The sequence below is a fragment of the Ciconia boyciana genome, chromosome 1, assembly GCF_034638445.1.
Source record: "Ciconia boyciana chromosome 1, ASM3463844v1, whole genome shotgun sequence".
NCBI classification, from domain to species: Eukaryota; Metazoa; Chordata; class Aves; order Ciconiiformes; family Ciconiidae; genus Ciconia; species Ciconia boyciana.
The window spans coordinates 188,387,113-188,403,483 of record NC_132934.1 but is presented as its reverse complement, the minus strand read 5'-3'; the positions used below and the strand labels follow the sequence as shown (position 1 = coordinate 188,403,483).

Sequence of the window (16,371 nt, the reverse complement as noted above, 5' to 3'; positions counted from 1 at the left end):
GGCAGTTGCTAGTGCAACTATGCAGAGACTATGAATAACAACGGCATGCCTCTTCAGCTAATTAACTACCAGGGTTCACTTCATCACTTAATGCTGAAGGAAGTCGTTAGTGGCACAACCAATCAAGCTACTTAATTAATCTGAAGTGTTTGGTGTGTTTTTCCTTGTCCTGTCTAAATACATTCCAAGGACAAAGTCTGGTGGAGAATGCAGAGAGAAGCTTGCTGTGCAGAGTGGTTTACTGTCCTGTGTGCTATTAACATCAAACAAATAATCTGAAGAGTATTTCATGGATGATACTTAAAGAAAAGACCTCCTACAAGCCATGTGAAGGAAGCAGTCTGTAGTAAAGGAGGGGTTTGTTTGTTGTTTTTTTTTCTCCACTCACCTTTGATTATTGCTGAGTGTGAAAGGCTTATGGTGTGTTTCTAGGTTTCTTAGACTTAACAGGACTGAGAGGAAACGGATAAATAGATCTGAAAAAAGCAGTCCCTGTCTATAGATGATCTGATATTTCATTGTTGAAAACAAGTGTGCTCATTTTACAGAAGATGGCAGAATTTAGGCCTGACAGTTGTAGATCTAAAATAGTTCCCAGTGGTATAATTCTGCCAGCTACCTTGTGTGGGGCAAGAACGCAGATTGTTCCAGTGAGCTGTTTGTCTTACCTTCAAGCAATCACTTGTAAACTCTGCTTCCCCATGGTTCAGCTGAACCTGCATCGTTGCTCAAACCTCGACTCACTCTTGCCAGGTGGTGAATATTAGGGTAGAACATCTTGCCAGGGGAAATATTAGGGTAGATGTAGGAGTGCTTTGCTTTTGTAAGCAATGCTGAATGCTCTCCTGTTTCTCTGGCCCCTGCTAGACTCTAGGTTGCAGGGAGGCTGACGCTTGGAACTTACGTTTCTGTTAGTAGTGACAGGCTTCAATTATGTACTGACTTTTATCAGTCTTGCATCTGCCTATTTCTGAAGTAAGCTTAGAAGGCTGGGAAGATACGACTGTGTACATTGCAAGAGTTCTCTGAAATGCTGAACGCAAGTTTTCCATGCTCTGTAGATTTACAACAGACACTAACTCCTCCTTTCTTATAAAGCAGGGCACTGACATAAAAATTTTAAGCCACAAGTGCTAAACATTTAGATTTTTCCACTCCCACAACAGCAAAATTGGCTCAAAGGCTTGTTTAATGTGTGACAGCTGCTTGTAGTTGTTCCTCCACCCCAGCAACCAGGCAACTGCTCTGCCATAGCCAGCAAATGAACTACTGGGCTGTAGCTAATACTGGACTGGAGCAGAAGCGTGCTGTGCTTGTACTGCCCAGTACTACAAACAGAGCAGCAGCGGAGTCAGGTTGTGCAGCTTGCTGCAGGTACTTATGATAAACATTTCCATTTGTTATCTGTCAAAGCCAGTACTTTTTTGCCTGATGCATTCTGGTACTTTTATTTAAGGGAAAGGGGCATAGCCGTTTTCTTTTCATTCCCTAACAGGAGTACATGCACCTGCATGTTATATCAGAGGAGATTAAAAAGCAGGTTTAACTGTGTAATTTACTGTAAGTGCTTCTAAACCATCATTTTAAAGCTGCTGGGTTAATGGTAGGAAACAGCTTGCCCTGCGTGGGGGGAAAAAGCCCTCTTTTGTATTTGATAAATTCATATGGCATAATTCTAAGTTCCCCATTATACTGTGGATAGTTGTGGGGAGCTTTATTTCCTGTATCCTTAATTTACAGTCCAGCAGGAGATCAGTTACCCTAAGAGCTTTCCCAAACAACTGCCCAGCTACAATTCTGGAGCTTAAAATACCTGTCATATTTTCCACTCAGCGCTCCTAGTAATTGACTGCTGTCCCACACTGTTTGCTTTCTTGATAAAACAGAGCATTTACATGCACTGCTGCCTTTCCTCCTTGAGAGGGACTTCCAGTTGCCTCGTTTGTGAACAGGAGCAGATTCAGGTAAGCATCTGATGGGCTCTCATGAGTCCACGAGAACTTGCTTTGGAAGTCAGTAACCTCAGGGCTTTATAGAAAGTGCCCTGAGCTCTTACCAAACTGGTGCTAGAGGGTTGACAAGGAAGGGACCCTCAAACTGCTCTTGTCCACAGGCTGCAAGTCCAGGACAGCGCAAACCCGTGAGAAGACTTGGGGTGCTTGAATCAGTTGTGCAGATGGCTACGGACACCAAGGGTCTGCACCATCTTGATGAGAATCGTGTGAGGCTGTCAGATCTCTATTGTTGGCCATGCTCAAACCTCAGCTGGACACAGCCCTCAGCTGCCTGCTGTTAAACAGGCTCTGCTCTAGGTGAGAAGCAGCACCAGAGGACTGCTGCAGGACTCTTCCTGCCTAAATTATGCCAATTTTACCGCAGCAATCAGTCTGTCCTGGTGGTGTATTGCAACAGCCACAAAGGCACTCAAGCTTCTTGGCAAGCAAAAGCAGGATCTCCCCAGGAGATTAGTGCAGAAAGATCCTTTCCTTTCAAAATCCACTACCAAAAGTGAACAAATACAGCCATGAAATTGCCTGGTTAAGGTAAAGGTGCGTCATTAGAGAAATGAGAAAATAGCACAGTTTGTACTTCGGTGACTTCAGAAACCAGCACGGGAAAGAGAAGGCTGTATACTATGACCTATGAGCAGTAGCCCCTACTACCTGCTTCTGCAGAGACAGGAGAAGGGCAAAACAGCTTGGCACAGCACTGTTGCCGTGGGTTATCCCCAGGTCAGAAAGGGTTACTGCGTTATTGCTTGGATTCACTGGAACAAAGAAATCATCAGATTTTGTTTGCTAAAGCAAAAGCCTGCAGGATACTCTCTGCAGGAGGGCAGGGAGGGGGAAAAAAGCTGCACTGTACAGTGCAGTGGGAAGCAGTAAAAAGAAGGACTCTCACATGGCGATGGGAGCAGGAGCAAACTGAAGGTGGAGCCTCCCTTCTCCCTGAGCTGAGCCCCCCAGGTCACCCGCCCCTGGAAGCAGAGGGCAGTTGACTCAACTGCTGCTGTTCACTACGTGACTGGCAGGAGATCTTAAGCAACAGGAGCAGCAAAGCTGCAGGAACCAACACTGCACCGACAACCCAGCAGTTACTAGCTGGATCCTAGTCCTAGTTTAGCTGCAGAATTCCTTTATTTAGGTCACATCATCATCCCCTCCATCCCCAAACCCTCATCCATCATCCCCAGTGTTAAGCTCTCCAAACACCATCTCTTTTACAAGAAACTGTCAGTCACAGGGGTAGTCATTACAGGGTTTCTACAAATAATATAGTTTAATTGTAACTACAGTAAAGATTTTCTATATACATTATGTTCACTGCTTAGGGTAGGATAGATTTGCCATGCATGTTTTATTGCACATATAAATAGTATACAAAGATTCATGAAGATTCTCTTTTTAGCCGTACAGGTTAAGACTGCATAAGAAAAGCTGTATTACAAAATATTTAGAGCTACTTATTTACAGCCAACTTCAAGCAAATACTGAAAGACACTATCAGGAGAAAAACAAAATTTTAATTATGAAAAAACAAGATTTGTCAAAATAATAATTACAAAGCTTCATGTTGCCATATATACATTGTAAAAAAATACTCAGGAAACCTGCATTTTATCCCTCAAGATGCAGAAATCAATATTCCTATTTTTATACTCGATCTTTGAATGCTTTTAAAATTTGATAAACTCTGACTTGAAAACTTATTTTCTTTACATTGCTCGTGCTTTTTGACAAAACAGATATTTGTGCAGCTCTGTAAAATATTAAAATACATTTTAATTTAGTGTTAAAGTGCACAGTACATTTTATAGGAAACAATATGCTAGCTGCCAATCAAAATTACAATTTAAGTCAACGTTCCTTCTATAAAATAAACGCTTTTGCTTTGGTTGAAGTAACTGGATATTTCATGCATACTGTATGTCTCCTTGTCTGCGAGTCCACTTTCCTCCTCCTAACACGTTGCTGTCAATACATACCAGCACATTGGCAATCTGTGGTATTAAAAAGCATAGTCTGCATTCAAATACTGTATTAACGATTAAAAATCTGCTATTGGAATACTGGTAGCTTTAAATGCAGTGTCTGTGAACATGCGTGTAACTTTGCCTAGATACCTAGTAGCGGCAAGTATGCATCATTCTTCCAAAAAGTCTTTATACCATAGTTCTCTCCACATTCTCTTGCTTAAATATTTAGTCCTCCCACCACATTGCCTCTTTTTTGTCCCTATGCATTTCCTACTACCGGCTTGTGTGCACCACTGACCCCTAACAGCTAGCCTTTTCACCACATGCAGCTTTCCTGTCCTGCTTGCCCAAGTGACACCACTAGCTTCTCGTGCGAAAGCAAAGTGGGTGTTCCAGATACTGTGAGAATCGCTGTGCTGGAACTTTTTGATCTAAAACGTGTGATGTTTTAATAATAAATTATGCTTTTAAAAATCTCGTCCAAAAATTTAAAGTAGTGATAAGAAAAAGAAACTTATTTCCTATTGCTGACATGGGATTAGAGGTCTGATCCTGCAAATATTCGCTACGGAACATTGTGCTTAATTCTGTGGGAAAATGGTGGAGACTATAAGGAGAAGCACTGTACGCAGCAGGTTGTATCTGGAAGATCAGGTCTTTGAGACTGCCTTTGGCAATTTTAATAATTTTATCTCCTCTCAAAAGGAATCATTGAAGAAAACAATTAAAATTTTTTGCCTACCTGGTAAATCTTCTCACTAATGTTCTTGTGCTGTTTTTTATTGTTTGTTCTGTAGTGCTGTAGTCTTTAAAAGAAATCAAGTTGCAGTGCAAAATTATATTTCAAGACACACGATCCTAACGCACATCATTCATTTTGTTGTGGCAAAAGTTAAATGTCTTGTGCATAGTAAAATAAGCAATCAAAAATATTCGTTCACATTTATTTTTCAAGTTTACATATTTCCTTTTTTTTTTTTTAACATCTATATACAAATAAAGTGGGTGTGCTCTCAGTTTCAGCCAATTTAGTCTAGTGGGGGAAAAAGTGCTACTGGAATGTAGGAAACTCAATGGAATGCAGACAAATTTTTACCAATGTTCCACAAATTCAAGAAATAAAGAATGCCATTCCAGCTAGCTGTTCGTTTAATAAAAGCACCTATTTTGTTTGCTTTTTATCTGACATATTAGAAAATACAATTTACGGAGATCTAGAGCTACTGCACACCAAGTAGAATAAAAAATAACTAAATATTTATATTAAAATAAAGTGTTTAACCACAAAAAAGCAGTAATAAAATACAGTTTCCTAATTTACATTTTGCATCCAAAGGATGAATAACAACTCACTAATAAATAATATTTATATAAATATTTTATGTCTGGATATTTTTAAAAGGCAATAGCCTGAAGCAACTGCAGAAAAACTTAACGTGGTAGAATTCTGATTTAAACCCCCCCTCAAATGATTACAATGATTCTTAGTTTAATAATACAAAGGTATCTTGCTGCAAGACAGCTGTGTACTCCACACGTTTTTAAGTGGCAGAGAGGTGGCTGTTTTAGTAAGTACTGTACAAAGTGAGCTATAAAAGCAGTGAAGCGCCAATTTGCTCTATAAAACGTTTCTGTTTAGTTTCTGGTTTGTAGTTCGATGCACGTGTACAGTCTGAAAGATGATTTTAAAATCAGAAGTATAAGAATACTCTTGGAGCACTGGTTTTTTTTCAATGCAGTTTGAAAAGGTGGGCAGTATTTTGATTCTGTGATGGCACAGTGGAACTGGTAACAGCAGAGATAGTAGTTTCATGTGAATAAAGCTTGTTTCACTGTGGTTACATCTAGCAATGCTTGAACTGTTATGCTCACTTTTACCAAGCCCTTTTCTTCTAGGATGTGATGTGGTAGGCAGAGCTTCTCCTAGAAAAAGACAAACAAAGGAGTAAAAATTAGGATATTCAATACTCACTGCAAAACTTTGCTTTATATGAACACAGTTGGAACACAAAGCCCGACAAGAAGGAACCATTTCCTACTTTTAAGTAAAAAAACTTCCTGTGATTTAGATAGAAAGTCTCTGATTCTGCTCTCATTGTACATATGAATTAGTGAGAGATCTGTTAATATTCTGGGTCTCAGAAACCAACCTATTCTGTGGTCATTACAGTACATAAACATCTTAACTAAGAGTGAGGACCAGCAAGTACACACTGAACTTTCACCTGCAAAGTGAGATAACATGGCATTTGCCCGTTATTACATATGAGTGAGTCTGGGGACAAAAGGCTGGTTTTCAATCAAAAAAAGTTCTACCACTGAGCTCTGGCCCGGTAGGTCTTGGTCCCAGGATACGCACCTTGAAAGACACCCGTTAACATTTACAGAAAAGTGTGTGTAATGTTGTGCATTCAACGGGCGAAGCGTTTTGTTCTGAGTAATTAGCAGCTTATTTTGAAATATTCAGGAATCGGCTTTATTCACCATAAGGACACAGCAATCGTGGCCAGGATGAAACCTACTAGCTGTCCACAGAGGCTGTTACACCAGAAGACAGTCAAACAGTAAATAAATACTCTATCGATCTCCTACAGGTAACAAGAAACCCCCCAGTGAATTACAGAAAGCCTTGCTTAGAGAGGTAGCCTTGTGTCACGATTGTCTCTCTCTTTACAAAGAATTTTTTCTTAATTTAACTGGGTATTCCCGTTAATGAAATCCATGAAGTTATGAAATCAGGCAGCAGGTTTATAAAAAAATAAATGGAAAGGCTAGACTACATCAGATAAACCATAATTACAACTATGAGACTTATTGCCACAACATGGAAGCCAAAAGTGTAAGTGGGATGACAAAAATATACAGATAGAAAAAAACCCAAACAATGCTATTAAAGACAAACACATGGATACAGTGTCTGGCTCATGAGTCCTTAAACTGTGCATGTCAGATTGCTTTAAGTTTGAAAAGGCACCACCTATGTGATCTAACTTTCTGTTCTTTCTCTAGGCATCCATACATGACCATCAGCAGACACAGGATACTGATTTTTTAGAAAGAGAGGGTTGTTTTGATATTCTTGGTATTGAATCTCTTAGCTGTTCAAGAAACTTTTAGCTTCTAAAACTACTGATGCATTTGAGATTCTATTTTAATTAATTGCCTGTCTTTACTGAATATTCTTCTTGCTTCTGTAATGTCAACTAAGGGTCTCTTATTTTATCTTTATGCAATTCATGGTCCTTTGTCACACTTCCTCATATTCACATTGATTATATGTCCAATTTAAACATGACTAATCTCTTAAACCTTTCTTCTCATGACACATTTTGTTCAGCTCTAGGCCCTTCCCTGACCCCTGTGAACCCTTAAAACTAAGTACAATATTCAGGATGATGGAACAGGAACTGGTACATACAAGAACAACACATTCAGCTTTTATCGTGTTATGCACCTATGTTTAATTCCTTTTATCCGCTCCCACTGTTGTCCAGTCTTTGCTCAGGAAATCTCCTCCAGTGGGCCACAGCTCCATCAGAGTACTACCAGTATTAAACAGCTGCTCCACTTCTTCTGATGTTTATGACTTTCTTTTGTTAATGAGTATTTCCTTTATGTACAACCAACACTCAGCTTGCTTAAATGTTTTGTGAAGCTCCTCACACCCCACTCCAGCCTCGATGAGAGAAAAACTGCAAAACTTACCTATAACTACTGAACCTAAAAAGTGAGAGCCAAACTTTATTCACAATCATGGCATCTGATACTGATAACTGTAATTTATCTATATTTTATATTTACTACTTGAGATGGTTTAATATTTATTATTTTATGTTTAAAAGATTTTTTTAAACTTAATTTGAAATTTTATTTTTTTTTTTAAGGTTCATGGTTATAGCCCAGAACACCAAACAAATACTGTTCTGCACACACAGACCCAAGAAACAATTTCAAACAGATCATTTTCATGGAGCTTGGCTGAGTAGGTCTGCAAGAGAGGGACGACATACACTTCTCCACATGGAAGATGCTGCAACATTCTGTCGATCTGCTAATGCTGGGTTTCCACTTCCATTCAGTTTGTGGATTCTGATTCACATTGCCCAAACAGCTGTGGCAACTGCCTCCCATTCCTGCCTGCTACTGGGCCGCTCTCTGCTGGAGCTATTTGCCCAGTCAGCACAAAGGAATATCCCCATCTTGCAGCCATTCCAGTTCATCACCCAGATTTCCATTCCAAACCTACCCTACACTGGTCATTTAAGTTAATACACTGGGTTCTGCAGTTCAGTCTTGTTTGTTCTTCTGACTGAGATACTGACCTGCAAGCTGTCAGAGACGGTTCTCCCCAACTTTTATTCCTCTGGAAAAAGTGTCTTTTCCAGAGAAATATATAAATATATTTTAGGATGCAAACTCCTAAACTGATACCTGATTAGCACTGGAGTCACTACAGAAGAAGGTAGAGATGGTGATATCAAATAAAAGGAAAAAAACCCCAAAAATTTCTACTTCAAATGTATGATTTTTACTAAAAATATTTTGCCAATCTAATGTCTTGGGACACAGTTCATATAAAAATCTACAATACTTACTTTGATTCTGATAATTTTTCAAAAAATCATATTCCTCTTATTTTTTGAGAATGCAAATCAGACATCTGAAGTGAAATGTTATTCTCTCCACTCTCTTCTACTTCTTTCCAGAGCCCTTGCACCATCGACTCTTGTTTCACAGATCTGGTGACCCACAACATGCCAATATTTCATTAGTCTTCCATGCTAGACAAAAGGCATTAAGTCATAATGCCTGCTGAATCCAGTATCTGAGAACTAAGTGATTAGTGTTACAAGGCTGAAGGGTAGGGATTGAATCCAAAAACCCAGCCTCAGAACAACCTACCTTGCTAAATATTTATGTTTAAGAATATTCTAAATTCTTCTATTGAAGCCAAATTTGCTGAAAAAGCCACAGTTAAGAATGCTTCCTTCAGAAAAACTTAAATTCTAAACTTACCATTTTTGTGGTACCTTATAGCACTCAGAGAGCTATTCTGTCATGCTTTCTTGCTAGGCATGTTGCAATTGTTTATAAGCACATTTTCACTAAAAGCATAAAAGAAGTGCATGCCCCATTTCATATAAGAACCCCATCCAATAAATTTTTTCTCCTTTTTAAGACAATGCATTATCTAATTATTTTAAATACAGTATAGTAATCCAGTTTGTATAAAGCAACCTCTCTCCCCCTGCTGTATTTACAAAATGCATACTCAAATAAGGAAAGCTATTTAAGGAGGTCTATAAAAAATAGGACTGTACAACTGTGTTCTAGGAGAAGTTTCACAGCATGTTACTTTTTATATTATACATCATTCTTCATTAGTGCTTGAAACATATACAATCGACAGCCTTCTCTTATTAAGCAGAAGGTGGAACCTGGTTAATGTTTTATAATTCTGCAGTTAGACGTGTGGCTATGATGAACTTTCCAAAACTGACAATGAGACCTACACCATCTCCTAAAAATGACAAACTTCATCTTAATGTGTCACGAATCAACCCTCTTATCTAAGCCCTAATCACTATCTTCAAAGCTTTGTAAATGGCTTTCATCAACTCTGCCTCACATACTTTTCAAATCACAACTTTAGAGTAACATATTTAACTCTTCTCAGAATAAGAAAAATCAAATCCTGCCAAGGATGGAATCAAGAGCACACTGATAATCAACGCAGCTTTCTGCATAACAGCATGCTATTACCTTGGGCCAAGATCCCAGGTGTCTCGGTCCTTATGTGCAGCCACTGTCCCTGCAGCACAGTCCATTTTCCATGCTCTACCTCACTCTCTAATCCACTACAACTGCTATCTGGAAACCACTGACAGTAGAGCTGTGAAGCTGCAAGCCATGAAGATTTCAAAACTGTTCTTAAATCCTGGCATTTTGAGACAATATGCCTGACCATCCAAGAGAAGAACTCACCCACAACTCTGAGGAGACTCAGCCTCACCCACTTATCCCCACCTTTGATAAGATTTCTGACCCTTTTATATTAGCATCAAACCCATAATACTTCAATATAGTAGTATGAATCGCCTCTCTAAAACTACCCCTGTTGAAACCATCACCGAATAAAACCCAGAAAGACAGACAGAAGAACTGGCTACTAATTCTCAAGACCAGTCTAGACATCTTTAAAAACAATTGTGGAGGGAAGGGCTGCCACTCCACTCATAGCAGCATGAATGTCTCTCTTCTCTGTCTATCACAGAAATGAAGATCTAAATTTTTAATGTATTTTTTTCTCCCTAAGAACACAGAGGAACTTAATTACTTGTTGCAAGCAAACCACTTTCTACAGACACATAGCCATTTTGAATGGATAAAGATGTTTTCAAACTCATCATGAAGCAAAAGAACAAATTCCTTTTGACGGAAAAAAAAAAAAGGAGGCACAAAAAGAGGCAGCAGCCAGGAGGCTGAGTCAAAGCAACACAAAAAGACAGTACAACAGGTGCACCCACAAACATACACGTGTGCATGTGCTTGCCAGAGCAAGTTTCTAATCCTGGAACAAGATGTCCAATTTAGACGGTGTAGAAGAAAACAAGGAATACACAAGGACACTGATCTCACAAGGATACGTGACACACTACACATACATATCTATTTTCTCTGACACCAGATGACTTCAAAGTCAAGACAACTGTTTGAATTGCTTTATGCCAGGGCAAGCAGCTTGGCAAGTCAGATACAGTAAGTATTTATCAAAAAAGTAATTGTTGCCATTATATCATATGGGCAACTAGTGAAATGACCGCATCATGACAACAGCAGGGCCCAACTGCATTTGTTAGCAAAAATACAGAGAAATGGAGTTCTACAATTTGGCAAGAGCCTTTCTCTTTCTTCCTTGTATTTGTAGAATATGAGATTTCAGATCTACAGGGAAAAAAATTAATAAAACAATGAAATACTGGATTGTGTAGTTTCTCCAAGGATAAATTAGACAAATAAATCCACATAATGCCAATCGTTTAATGTTTGGAGCCAGCTACTCTGAAATGGAAAGTCACTAAAAGAAACATCAGCGCCTTACATTTAAGCAGACTTAAGTCAAATATACAAAACCTTGAAATTTTGTCAGGTCAAGGGCAAGTTTTCTTTCTAAAGAGTTGAAAAAACTATAGCAAATATTTACTTTTCCACATATCTAAGCCAATTTGAAATTACGTCTTTTTATATGTATTTTCCTTATCCACTATTCCTGTTGGTGTCTGTATGTGACCAAATGCCCTGAAGTTACCATTTGAAGTACAAAAGAAAAGAGCAGAAGATAAAAGCAGCACAGTAATTCAGGCTGTATTTCATCATTTTTTTTTCTTTTAATTTCCAATGGAAAGATTAGTATGTTTTGGAAAGTATACACTTATGACCAGATTTGACAAAGCAAAAAAACCCCCAGACCTTCAATACTGCAGCAGTAATTTTGTATTTGGAGTCATGGCTAGTTAGATGTCTAAATATGTGCAACTTCTGAGCATGTAATAAATTGCAAATATTTACAAAACTGTATTTGCAGATGGTGGGCTTCAGACCCTTTTACAAATTCTGGCCTGGAGCCATAAAATCTTAAAAGTAGACCATATATTTTGCCAAAATGCCTCACAGTTTCATTCTAACATGCTAAGAAAACAGTGACCTGAAACTGCAAGGAACAAAAAACTGCATAAAGACAGACACATACGAAACAGTAAGAGAAAATGTATACTTACGGGGGAAATATCAATTACTCCGTAACCTTATACATTAAATTCCAAGAGGTAAAGTGAAGGAATGAGAGTGCTTTGTATCATCAAAGTAGAATGGGTTATGACCTTAAAGTATTTTTATCCTGCTCTTTCTGCATAATGCAGCTTATGTGCTGTAAATGAAGGAAATGGCAAAGGTTCACAAAACCTGCTTTACTGTTTTTTCTAAACCTGCATATATGACTGCTTTCATTTTTTTGTAACAGGACTGAAATGCCAAGAAAACTACTTTTTGTGAAAAACAATTATGTGGCAATAATTTTGAAACTTATTAATGTCTATGGAGTAGAAAACTGGACTGAACATTTGCCCAGGTCTAATTCAATCCCCATTCACAGTAAGTGTAGCTTTTCAGAAAACTTATTAGGAACACAACGGGATCCATATACAGCTTTCAGTTGTAAAAGTCTGTTAATATATATTTGAAGAAAGAGGCATTTGAAGGACTACTACACTGCATTACTCTGCATTTGAAAATATTTATCTGTTTTCTGGCTTAAGGAAAAAGAAAGACAAATCCTCACATCAAAATGCCCCTTGTAATCCAGCGCAAACACATTTTACCTGCAGGCATGTTAAATTAATTCATTACAATTTGTATTTATTACTTTACTGCAGTAGGGATGACAGGACCTCCACAGTACAGACTGGAGTAGACCAATTTATGAAGAAATCACAGTTTGAAAATCTCTGATGACCACTGCAATGGAAAAAACTGAATGGGGAAACAAATGGGGGAGCAAATACAAATTCATGTTATCAATGAATATGTGGGTGAACTACACCGTACATGGTTTTTAAAACCCAAGGTCATCAACTTAATCATGTGACTGGCTGTGAGCAGTAAGTACCGACTGTATATAACAATGTCTCAATATTGGGATCTCCTCAGAGGTGAAGAACCATCAGCCAGCTGAACTGTTGGTTTCCCAAGTACTAAAGCCACAGGAACAGCAGCACAGAAACAGGACTCTGAATTTAGCTAAGAGCCCATTAGAGTAATGAGCTACCTAAATGTTTTAGCTTCCACCTCCCCATTTAGTGGGAGAATTATTGGCTTCAGGGATGGGCAGACAGGTATTTTTCACATTTGCATTGTTTGAAATATATTTTGAGAAACATTACTATATTCACACTTAGAGAAATGTAAGGCTACATTTTACTATTCCTTTCCCTGTAAGGTTTATGTATATTTGAAGTGTTATCAATAACAACAAGGAAAAAATACCAAAATAGATAAGCTTCATGTATGGTAGTAAGGCTGTGCTTGTCATGAAGCGAGTATTGTCGTCTTTCACAGTCTGGTTCAAAATGGCTTCAACTCCATAACTACAAGAAAGTGCTTGTAATGTTACACTTTCATTACTGTATATTGTCGTAGTTGAGAACACTGAGAAAATGTACTCTAAGTAACTAAAAGACAACTCTGTTTGCATGGTAAGCATATGTAAAGTTAAAACTTTGGACAAGCATGAGTGTTATGTATAATTAGCATGGGATGTGTTCAGTTGGTCTACATTGGCACAACTCAACAACTGAACAATAGTTCAGTTTCTAACCCAATGTCTAGTCTGATCGAACAGTTCAAAAACACTGAAGACATGAACTTCCATTTCTGCACACTGGAAATGCAAAACACACTGATCTACTACTTCTCTTACCTCCCTCCCAAAGCTACTGGATACAGTGGATAATCAGACATAATATGAGACAATGAGACAGATGTGTACTGTAGGATGGTAGCAACAACATTCACCACCTGATTTTCTAATTTCAAAAAATGTTAAAATATACTCATACAGGTAGCTCAGTACTATACAAGGAGTGGACAACACAAAGCCTTGACAGGAGACCTGTTTACCACTTATGGCAGCAGGAGTAATATCCCAGCCCTAGAGAAGACATCACTGTTGTCTCAGATACCAACACTGGATTATAAAGAATCATACAATTAATGGATTCTGAACTGATTCAAGCTTTATGTCACTTTCTCAGGTTCACCAGAAAAGCAATATTGTTAAAACAAGACAACCAAAATCAAGACAAAGATCTGCTGAAAGTGGAAGCTTAAATGTCAAACTCTGACTCTAGTAAGCAAGTGTCCACTGTTGTAATCACCGAAACTAGGCACACAGTTAAGAGACAGGCCTGTGCAGGATGAGGGCACTACTCTGTAGCTATGCACCCAAATAACTAGTAACTTTTCCTCAAGTATAAAGAACCTAGAAGCACTCACTGAACTCATGCCTGGTCACAGAAGACACTCTTTACAATAAAGTTGTTATATGTATGCACTGGGAGCTGCTAGACACTAAACCCTTTAAAAAAATTGGATTTATCCATTGTCTGAAATTATTTTTTCCATCTTAAAATACTTATCTAATTATACATTTAATCCTTTTTATATATGTATGTGTATATTTAAGCCACGGAAACCAGGAGCAGAACTGCATTTAGAAGTTTTTTAATAAAATTTTACAAGTATCTATGGAATGGGGATATTTATAGGATAGCACTAAATCGTAACCATATGGCCAGAATAATCAGTAACATACAAGTTCTTATGCTAGTTATCCTCTAAAAGTCTATAGGTAATTTTTTTATATACTAGGCAGTGAGAAATGAATGTATTTATTTCACAGCCATGAAACTCAGGTCCTTTGGTTAGCTAGCCTGAGACTGAATTACAAATTTAGTCAACAGCATCTAGGCCAATATTGCAACGTCAATATAGGTTTATATTCAAGGTTTTCTATTTTTCAATCAATTTTCATTTGTATATTTCATGTTGATAAGGGGTAAACAAAAAAAATTTGTCTTACTCAAGTTTTACAATAGATGAACAGAACATAGAACTGGAAGGGAAATGGAGGTTATCAGTCCAGCACTCTAACCATAGGCAGAGTTCAAACATACCAAAACGCCTCCTGGCTAATGTTTGTCTAACCTATTCTTTAAAACCTCCTAGGATGGAAAATCTAGAGTCTTCCTAGATGATCTGTTTTCCTAGCTACATTGTTTTTGTTACATTCGTTACACAAACAAACAAACATTACCTGCATTTTCACAGGTGATGAAACAGAGACAAGATAGTGATGTGACTTGCTTGACGTCACACATAAGAATGGTAGACACAGGAATCTAACAGTTTATTCTCAAACTATCTTATTGTATCACACTGTACTCCACAATCTTCATCCTGAAACATTCTCAAGTCCCTGGCATATTATGGGTTGCTCATACGCACTACTAATTTGCAGTCATCTTCAAGGTGTAACATAGCAAGTCTTTAAAAGCAGTTCAACACTGCTTTGTGCGACAGAAGAAAAAGATTATTCTATGGAATCTGGAGGAAAACAAAATGTAAGTAGGAAAACATAACTACTCCAGTATGGAATTTAATCGGAACAGTAGAGATGACCAACAATCTTTAACGTTACGTACTCTTGTTAATCTAAAGGATTAAAAAAATAACAATAATTTGAAAGATAGTTCTCTAAGTGCTCTTAACACAATGTATGTTGAGATAAGTGGCACTAACTCAGAAAATACTATCGTGTTGAAGTGCCACCTCAGTTGCTTCAGTATCTGGCAGCATTCTTGGATTTTCACAAAAAGTAAGAGCTCAGTTCTGTTTAGCTTGTGATACACATCTAGCCTACACCCAGAAGTGGGATAAGAGTAGCTTCACTGCTTTAACACTGTTAGTGTGTAGTCTAGGCAACATAAAAGAAAACAAACTATAACTAAAGAGGTACATAGGTTCTTAAACTACAGCTGGAGGGGGGAGAAGAGATGGGACTTGCCTTCAAGATACTACTCCCTCTCTCCCTTATTTCAAGAGATTAATAAAGATATTACAAGGAAGGTAAGCGAGGGAAAGGGAGAAGTTTGTAAGACAAAGGAAGGAAATTAAGTACCTGTAATTTGTCAGAGACAAAGCAGAAAGTTTGTGTGCACATGCGAACAGGTTATGCTGTTAGCACATTCCAGTGATAAGTTATATACATCAAGACTATAAAAAGTATGTGGAAAAGACAAAAGCCTATTAGATCCCAGGAGCGAAAGGTAGAAGTTGATTGTGGGGTTTTCTCCCCGAGGGCGAGCAGAGTGTCAACAGTCTTTCGAATGTGACGAATATCCGACTGCAGGATGTCATACGGAGAGCAGAGGTCAGCCTATCCCGAAGGGCAGCCATTAGAACAGAAAAAAACAGTGCATAAAATTAAAAATACAAAAATAGAAAGATATTGATAAATAAATTATCACAATATTCTAGCATAAGCATGTAAGAATAGTTTCTTCCTAGTATTGCTTTAGTCACTAGGCACCCCAGCTTTCTTTTATTTCCTCTAAATACTCAAGCTATCATATAATATCAGAATGTTAAGACAGAAGAGTTCAGTCCTTTATGCCCAGATTCACAAGGGTGAGGAGGTGCATGTGATCCACTTATTCCAATGAGGTCGGCGCACCTTTGTCCATCTGGGCCTTATTCAAATGCTTAAATGGAACCAGTTGTAAAATCTAACTTACACAATAGCAAGCAGTGGGTTAGAAAGCTGTTAAAAGCACAAGCAG

At 38.1% G+C, this 16,371-nt stretch overlaps 1 protein-coding gene across 6 annotated transcripts in view; it reads right to left on the bottom strand.

Moving 5' to 3' along the window:
* Positions 1-3,184: 3,184 nt before the first annotated feature.
* LRCH1 (leucine rich repeats and calponin homology domain containing 1) overlaps positions 3,185-16,371 on the bottom strand; it is a 143,534-nt gene continuing 130,347 nt past the window's right edge. The window contains exons 20-22 of one of the 6 annotated variants that reach the window (XM_072850200.1): positions 5,849-5,899; positions 4,719-4,782; positions 3,185-4,000 (exon numbers count right to left, since the gene is read on the bottom strand). In XM_072850200.1, coding sequence (XP_072706301.1) covers positions 4,756-4,782; positions 5,849-5,899 — 78 coding nt within the window. In that variant the 3' untranslated portion in view covers positions 3,185-4,000; positions 4,719-4,755. Of the gene's footprint in view, positions 5,900-16,371 lie in introns of all 6 variants that reach the window. The other 5 variants (XM_072850197.1, XM_072850199.1, XM_072850201.1 and 2 more) reach the window with 5 other exon arrangements.